General features: G+C 41.4%; 2 protein-coding genes across 2 annotated transcripts; one reads left to right on the top strand and one right to left on the bottom strand.

Annotated features, from left to right (window-relative positions):
* Positions 1-598: 598 nt before the first annotated feature.
* On the bottom strand, positions 599-1,513 carry si:dkey-51e6.1. Its single transcript, XM_063891706.1, has 3 exons — positions 1,255-1,513; positions 861-985; positions 599-775 (listed from the first exon to the last, which is right to left on the bottom strand). Exons 1-3 carry the CDS (start codon positions 1,394-1,396, stop codon positions 683-685), a joined length of 360 nt encoding a protein of 119 aa, XP_063747776.1. The 5' UTR covers positions 1,397-1,513; the 3' UTR covers positions 599-682.
* Positions 1,514-3,635: 2,122 nt separating this feature from the next.
* On the top strand, positions 3,636-8,304 carry LOC134870099 (E-selectin-like). Its single transcript, XM_063892119.1, has 15 exons — positions 3,636-3,746; positions 3,855-3,927; positions 4,029-4,424; positions 4,612-4,716; positions 4,808-4,999; positions 5,114-5,305; positions 5,459-5,647; positions 5,742-5,924; positions 6,013-6,219; positions 6,407-6,595; positions 6,690-6,872; positions 6,961-7,167; positions 7,294-7,473; positions 7,579-7,711; positions 7,808-8,304. The coding sequence occupies exons 1-15, from the start codon at positions 3,744-3,746 to the stop codon at positions 7,866-7,868; spliced, it is 2,493 nt and encodes an 830-aa protein (XP_063748189.1). The 5' UTR covers positions 3,636-3,743; the 3' UTR covers positions 7,869-8,304.
* Positions 8,305-8,370: the final 66 nt, after the last annotated feature.

Genomic DNA, 8,370 nt, shown 5'->3' with positions numbered 1-8,370 from the left:
TGACTGCACAGAGCCCAGAATTGGGGAAAAATAGATCCCTTTACTCTGTTTCACAGGTGGTTTTAAATAATGCAGAAATAAATAAATCAAAGTTATTAAATTCAATTGGATGAAAGCTGAAGAAAACGTGTGTGTGATTGTTAACTATGGCACTATTTTATCCAGCTGTGAACTTTTGTGTAATTCTTTTCTCCGATTGTTTTCTCTCTAGCTTTTATTTATTATTCTTTTATTGTCTGTAAATTTATCAGCATTGAGCCTTACACCCACATGAAAGTGGATAACCACAAGTGCAAGTGAAAGTGTCTCTTATCTCGCCTTGTTTATTTCAAACCACAAACTTTCCCGAAAGTGGAACAGGATGTGTCAGGACTCCAACTGGCTCACCCCTTCCTGTATGGACTTCACGCTTGGCACCCGGCCCGTTAAATTCTGATAAACTAAATCAGTCACTAAAAGGAAAATGAATCACTTTAATTACCAAAGGATTCATGATAGGTGTGTTTATGCCTCATCCTTTACATCGTGCCTAATGAAAAGGATAAAACCTGTAATCAAAGAGTACATTTTGGTGCTTTCACAGAACAAAAACAAACTATGAAATGCAGAATGGTGTGTTTTATTTAAATGATGGATTTACAGAAGGTTTGGAACTGATAACACAGTTAGTTGCAGCTTTACTCTATTTCTTGTCGTCAGACCAGGTGATCTCATAGTCGCTGAAGGCACTCTTCAACTTCTCCGCAGACACAGAATGGTCTGCTTTTCCAAATGCCTGGAAATGAAGGAAAAGCACATAATATAGAAGTTGGAGTAAATTTGATTACGTTTTTAATGCATTTGCAATTAAATGAACTTACGGTTGACTCTCCAAACACCCTCAGTTTTTTATCTTGGCTGTTGTGCTCTATCTTCCCTCCTCCAAGGCATTTACACTCCATCCCCAAGGCCTCCATAGCTGGATTGACCTTCTCAAATATATGATCTGTAAAAAAAATAATCAAATTACCAATGAAAAGATGCAATATTGTTTACAGTGAAGCTTTTTCTGTCTCATATGTTAACTTATATGGATGTTGGCTTCAGTATTGCAATGCACATATACTGTTTGGCAGGCATTGCAATACTGGTCTGTGCAGGTTATTTGCACCTAAAGTAAATGTGTTAATTCTGCAAATTCTGCAGCAGCAACACAGCTTTTTTATTTGCAGCCCATCTGACGCACTCTGCAGCAAACTACGGTCATGAACTTACTGTGATACTCTGCACTTTTTGTGCCTCGGACTACGTCTTTATGTAATTCGCCATCTTTCACTTTCACTGTGAGCAGAATGTACTTAAACGTTCCCTCTGGATCAATCTCTACCACGGGGATTTTAGCCAGGGCGTCTGCCATTGCAGCTGTAGTTGTACGGAGATCACGGGACAGTCTCACACTGTGCAGGGTCTACCGAGGACAGACAGCAACATGGGGCAGCCTCACGAATTACTTTATTAGGATCTGGACATCTAGTTCCTGTCTTAAAGAGACAGACAACCTGCAAGCTGTCCCCATTACTGTGCAGGATAATGCATGCGACCCCGTGTGGCGACAAGAGGGAACTGCTACAGAAACCATGAGACCTACTACAGATAACAGTGGTGCAATGTACTGAAAACGTACAGTTTATACAACTTTTCATATACATAAAAGGTAACAAAAAGTTCTTCACAAACCAAAAACTAAGGTATCAGCACACCACAGCTTATATTTATCGGATCAACAATGTAATGGCTATTTCATTTGTCAGCCAGGAGTCACTTTGTTTTATCTTTCTATTAGATTTGTAATTTCCTGTAGCCAGAGAAGATTTTCTGCTGGAGTCTGTCAAGAATGTCAGAGGTCAGAGTCGGAGCTGGTGTTAGTGATGTAGTATTAGGGTTAGGGTGGATGTTTTTTGCCACAGTTGCTTGAACCTTTGTTTTCCAGGATGCTCTTGTCTTTAACCAGTAATCCGTCATGCGTTGTCTTTTATTTTATAGAAAAATTGCTCAGACGGTTGCATTACCTCATCTTTTCTGCTTAATCAGGTTAAAGAAGACATCGAGGTAAACAGATGTTTAGCATCTGTGATTTATAGTGTTTCATCATGCCATAGACCTATTAGTTCAACAGTAGCAGAAAATGTCATGGTTGTAGAAATATTGTCCTTATGAAGTAATTAAAATTGCTTTACCCTAACCTACCTTTTTCATGCATGATTATCTTCAAGAATAGATGGTTTTATACAGTTTTAAGATACATGGAAAGTCCACATTATAGACATTGTTGTAAATCCGCCTATTAAGCCATCTTGGCAAATGTTCAACTTGGTGTATTAAAGCAAACAAAGAAACTAATATTAACAGATTCACATTCACACAGGTAACAACCGGACAAAAAAACAAAACACAAAGCCCTAGGGTCACACCTGATAATTAGATCATTTTCAGAGCATAAACATATATAAGCATCTCTTCAGGATATTCTTAACAAGTCTGAATATGAGTCTCTCTTGGGTGTTGTTTTGTTTGAATTAGTTTGCATTCTTTTCATAGAGTAAAAAGGTGTGAAGCAACATTGGATGCTCTCCTTTGCCTCCTGGGTTGGAGAGGAAGGATGTCACTGAAACACAGACAGCCAGCTGGCGCCTCTGCTCCTGCTGCACAAACTTCCCGTCTCTGGACAGTCATAAAATAGATCATTTTAAATGTTTGTTTGCTACTATTTCATTGTCTTTTCTCCTCCTTTTATTATTTGAAAGAACACATCGTTTGAGAGGGCATGTCAATGTGTTTATTTGAAGTGTAAAAAGCATGTTCTAGTGTATGAGTGGTCTGTTTTGTGCTACTACTAATAAGCATCAACTCATGAAGACTTAATTTCTCTTCTTTCATTTGGTGGCAACAATTTAAAAGGTGCATTTCTGTCCAAGATGAAAATGTGGGAATATCGTTGGCACCCTAAATCTCTCTCGGACACTCTTATCAGCCCACAGCTTTGAAAACTGGAATTTCCTTTGCTTTGCCTTTCACTTAAGTGTGTGTTATGCACGCTGTCATCTCTTCCCCAGGAACATATCACTTGTCGTTATGCCACTTGTTTTATCCTTGCTATCTGTGTGCTAAGTGCCAAAGAAGGCCCATTAGGAAATGATCAGTGCGTAAGAGCGTTTGAAGTCATTAAGTTAAGATACTTTAAGTGAAAACACAGATTCAACTAAAATACTCCATCAAAAGTAAAAGTCCTGCACTGAACATGTTATTTGTGTCAACGTGTCATCAGTTTTATGTATTAAAGTGGAGTCTGGTTAGAGAAAATTAGATTTTTAGGCTCCCTCGTGCAACTGCAACATTGGCTATTAACAAGGGAATATTATATTTGGTTTTATTGTAAATGTATTTTACAGTGAATATAAGGTGTGAGTTTAGAAAGGCATGTCTCTAATAATGCCAGAACATGTCTTCTGAAGCCAAGAATGTCTTGTGTGAGAGTGAGGAAGAGAGATAGGGAAAGTTTCAAAGGACCCCGGAGGGGAGGAGGGGGAGTAGGGAATTTCCACTGAAATCCTGCTTGTGATGAGGGTTTCCAGGAAAAGGGGGACCAGGCCAATCAAGGGTACAAAAGGCAGGCATTGCAGCTCATAAAACTCAGAATCATTTCATCCTCAGAAGTGTTCAGACTTAAGAAATACTTCTGAAGGTTATCATAACTACTACTTAAAATGGTGAGAACTGAAATAGAGTTTTCTTTAGTGCAAATGCCTTCATTCTTTGTCTTTAGTCAGTAATGCATTTATTTATTCTAATTTATCTTTTTTACTTCATCCTTACAGGAGTTCTGCTTTGGATTACTTCAAACCCGAGGGTCTAAGTCCTCATGGATCAGCCTTACCTTTCTTTGTTCAAGTATGTTCATCCAGAATCCCATTTTCAACTTTTATTTTCTGCTTTAATATTCATCCTTATTACACTTCCATCTAACTTGAGTCTCTGTCCTCCCTCCTCAGTGCTGTGCATGTGGTCCAGTGTTGAGTGCTGGGAGTACTTCTACTCCGACAACACCATGAATTGGCAAGATGCTCGAGCCTGGTGCAAGGAAAATTACACAGATATGGTGGCCATCCAGAACCAGCAGGAGATCGTCCATCTCAACCGCTGGCTGCCCTGGAAAAAAACATACTACTGGATCGGGATCCGCAAAGTCAACACTGTCTGGACCTGGGTAGGAACCAACAAAGCTCTGACAAAAGAAGCAACCAACTGGGCAAAGGGAGAACCAAACAATGGAAAGAGTAAGGGATCGCATGAAGACTGTGTGGAGATGTACATTCAGAGGACGCAAGAGACGGGCAAATGGAATGATGAGAGGTGTGGGAAACTGAAGACCGCTCTGTGCTACGCAGGTGAGCAAATGTTAGAAATTAGAATACAACAAAAAACAAGTTATTGCTAATAAACCTGACTCTGACTCTACAAGAGCTGCTAATTTTTGCTGCCTTAGTTGTTTTTTGGTGGCTTTTAAATACCAAAAAGCTTGGAAAGGAGTAATCTTTTATACAATTTATAAGAAAGTACTGCTTCTTTCCTTAGCTGCCTGTAAGAGTGACTCCTGCCAGAATGGAGAGTGTGTAGAAACCATCAACAACCACAGTTGTGCTTGCTTTGAAGGCTTTTACGGAGACCAGTGTGAGCATGGTAAGTAAATGTTAAAGTGCTTCAAATTTACATTAAGTAATTTACAGCCAGGACCTGATATCTAACAGTGTCTTGTTTTCTTTGTCGGCAGTTGTCGAGTGTGACAAAAAGGATGTGACCGTCCCAGATAAAGGAAGTGTACATTGCACTCACACAAATGGAAACTTCACCTACGACTCTGAGTGCCAGTATTCCTGTGAGGAAGGATACCAGATGAGCATGTCCAGACCTCTGAGGTGCACTGCGTCCAAACAGTGGTCGGAGAAGCCTCCTACCTGTGAACGTGAGTTTAGCTGCGAAAATAATGTTATGAACCAATGGTATTGTGTTTTGAAGTTATCATATTCGGAGAAACAAAATTGAATTTTCAGTGTTTTGATGGTCTTGTTGTCAACAGTGGTTCAATGTCAGCCGATGTCGAAACCAGCAAGAGGATCCATGACGTGCTCCGATCCTCTGGGCTTGTCCAGCTTCAGGTCCACATGTGTGTTTACCTGTGATGAAGGCTATGAACTCGCTGGTACCCTTCAAAACACTCTGCAATGTGAAGCATCAGGATTATGGAATGCCTCACAGCCGTTTTGTGTTGGTACGTTTTAATGCTTTTATCTGGCAGGACTTCTCTCAGTATCCATTATACCAATGTTCATTTGTTTTCAAGTCTGTTATTAAGAGGGGAAAGCTTTAGGATGTTATTAAAACGGCTCCTGTTGACCTGTTCTTTCCTCCTTCTTTTTTGCAGCGGTCCAGTGCCCTGATCTCCAAGAGCTAGATAACGGCCTTTTGAACTGTGGAGACGATGCAGATGTGAAGTTCAGCTACGGAAACACATGCAGCTTCAGCTGTGCTCCGGGCTACCAGCTGGTGGGAGCCAGCAGGGTGACGTGCACGTCTGCAGCTGAGTGGAGTGAGAGGATGCCTCGCTGTGAAGGTGAGGATGTAGCTTAAGTTACTCCTAACAACTTCCTTGTTTTGTGACTTGTGAAAACCATACTAAATCTGCATTTTGTATTTTTTTGTGTTAGCCATTACTTGCCAGAAGCCAGAAGAAGCTCACCTCATCACAGAGTGCAGCCGACCGTTTAATGACCTGCGTCCAGACTCCACCTGCAGCTTCAAGTGTGCAGCAGGCTTTGAGCTGCAGGGAGCACACAGCAGTCAGTGTTCTGAGGACGGACAGTGGAGTAAAGCCATACCTGCCTGCAAAGGTAAGGAAACATCTGTTCACATAAATAAATGCGCACACTATTTGCTTTTCTTGGCTTGGTCATGACATCTCATCCTCTTTCTTTTTAGCGATAGGATGTCCTGCTCCAGAGATCCCATCAAGGGCCCAGATCAGCTGCAGTCCCTCTCTGTCTTCACCTGTTTCTACCGGGACCCCCCATCCACTTGGTATGGTCTGCATATTCAGCTGTGATGAAGGCCATGAGCTGCAAGGTGCACTCAGCATGGAGTGTGCAAATCCAGGCCAGTGGACCTCCGCACCACCAAACTGCACAGGTATGCACATGTTACTTGATATATTTTATAATCACTTCTTCATTTGCATGCATGGGTTAGAGTTGAGAGCTCCTTTATCAATATGGGAAGGATCACATCTCAATTCTTATTGTTTTCTCCCACAGCAGTGAGATGCCCTCTGTTTGAGGCTCCTGTTGACCTGTTCTTTCCTCCTTCTGTTTTGCAGCGGTCCAGTGCCCTGATCTCCAAGAGCTAGATAACGGCCTTTTAAACTGTGGAGACGATGCAAATGTCAGGTTCAGCTATGGAAACACATGCAGCTTCAGCTGTGCTCCGGGCTACCAGCTGGTGGGTTCAAGCAGAGTGACGTGCACGTCTGCAGCTGAGTGGAGTGAGAGGATGCCTCGCTGTGAAGGTAAGGATGTAGCTTAAGTTACTCATATCAACTTCCTTGTTTTGTGACTTGTGAAAACCATACTAAATCTGCATTTTGTATTTTTTTGTGTTAGCCATTACTTGCCAGAAGCCAGAAGAAGCTCACCTCATCACAGAGTGCAGCCGACCATTTAATGACCTGCGTCCAGACTCCACCTGCAGCTTCAAGTGTGCAGCAGGCTTTGAGCTGCAGGGAGCACACAGCAGTCAGTGTTCTGAGGACGGACAGTGGAGTAAAGCCATACCTGCCTGCAAAGGTAAGGAAACATCTGTTCACATAAATAAATGCGCACACTATTTGCTTTTCTTGGCTTGGTCATGACATCTCATCATCTTTCTTTTTAGCGATAGGATGTCCTGCTCCAGAGATCCCATCAAGGGCCCAGATCAGCTGCAGTCCCTCTCTGTCTTCACCTGTTTCTACCGGGACCCCCCATCCACTTGGTATGGTCTGCATATTCAGCTGTGATGAAGGCCATGAGCTGCAAGGTGCACTCAGCATGGAGTGTGCAAATCCAGGCCAGTGGACCTCCGCACCACCAAACTGCACAGGTATGCACATGTTACTTGATATATTTTATAATCACTTCTTCATTTGCATGCATGGGTTAGAGTTGAGAGCTCCTTTATCAATATGGGAAGGTTCACATCTAAATTCTTATTGTTTTTATCCCACAGCAGTGAGATGCCCTCTGCTCGAGTCTCCTGAAAACGGTCACGTGAACTGTTCCAACATTGATCCAATGTTCAACTCACAGTGCTCCTTCACCTGCAATCAAGATTACTCTTTAGACGGACATGACCTGCTGACCTGTGACCGTAATGGCAATTGGACTGGAGATAAACCAACTTGCAAAGGTCAGATAGGAACAAATGTTTAAAAAAAAAATGTTTAAATACCAATTTAAAATGCATGTTTGAGTTTATGAGTCAATTTATTCACATTTGATAATGTTTCCTCAGCTCTCGAGTCTCAGCTTGCTGCCATTGCCTCTGGTACCGCAACAGGGGCCGCTCTGGCATTCAGTGGTCTGTCTTTGGCCATATGGATCATGAAGCGACTGAAGCAAAACGCCAACAAGTTTGAGCTGAGCAGGTAAGCATTCAGGACTCAAATGAAGCAATTAAAAAAAAATTAATGGCACATGTTAGATTGCGATGCTCATTTTCTTTTGTTCGTCTTCTCTTACAGCAACTCGGACATAGAGCCCCCTCATACAACCTACAGAAACAGCATTGACAGCCTCATATAAAACACATACATATAAGGACAATCTCTAACATAACATATGAGTGACCAGAAGTACTAATGTGAGCAATATGTATAAAAGCTTTAAAAGCTTTTTACGATGAAAGGAAATGTTTTTTTAGATCTTTGCATTTGATTACTGTATGTTATTTCTTTAACGTCATGGTTTCCCCCGTGATGTTTGGACATGTATTTCCTCCCAAGGGGAGTTTCATATGGAACAAATTGTTCTACGGCCTAGTGATCACGCTAGAAAGCTTGCTCTTTTAATCTCGCTGTAAATGTTACGAAAGGTTGTCCCATGTCCTTGGAGTACTGTGAAGGATTTCAGTATTTATAAGCTATTTATTTACCAGATTGTTATGCATTTAAGATGCTTATTCATATTACTGTATATTTAATGCAGCGCTGTGTTTATTCTTAATAAAATGTCAAACTATCATGTGTGTTTGCTCATATTTATGCTTCTTTCGGCATCATAAACAACGTCTACAGTCAGTTATGAA

The sequence above is a fragment of the Eleginops maclovinus genome, chromosome 9 (assembly GCF_036324505.1).
Source record: "Eleginops maclovinus isolate JMC-PN-2008 ecotype Puerto Natales chromosome 9, JC_Emac_rtc_rv5, whole genome shotgun sequence".
NCBI lineage: Eukaryota > Metazoa > Chordata > Actinopteri > Perciformes > Eleginopidae > Eleginops > Eleginops maclovinus.
Note: the sequence above shows the minus strand (reverse complement) of the source record. Positions and strands in the feature narration are given on the sequence as shown.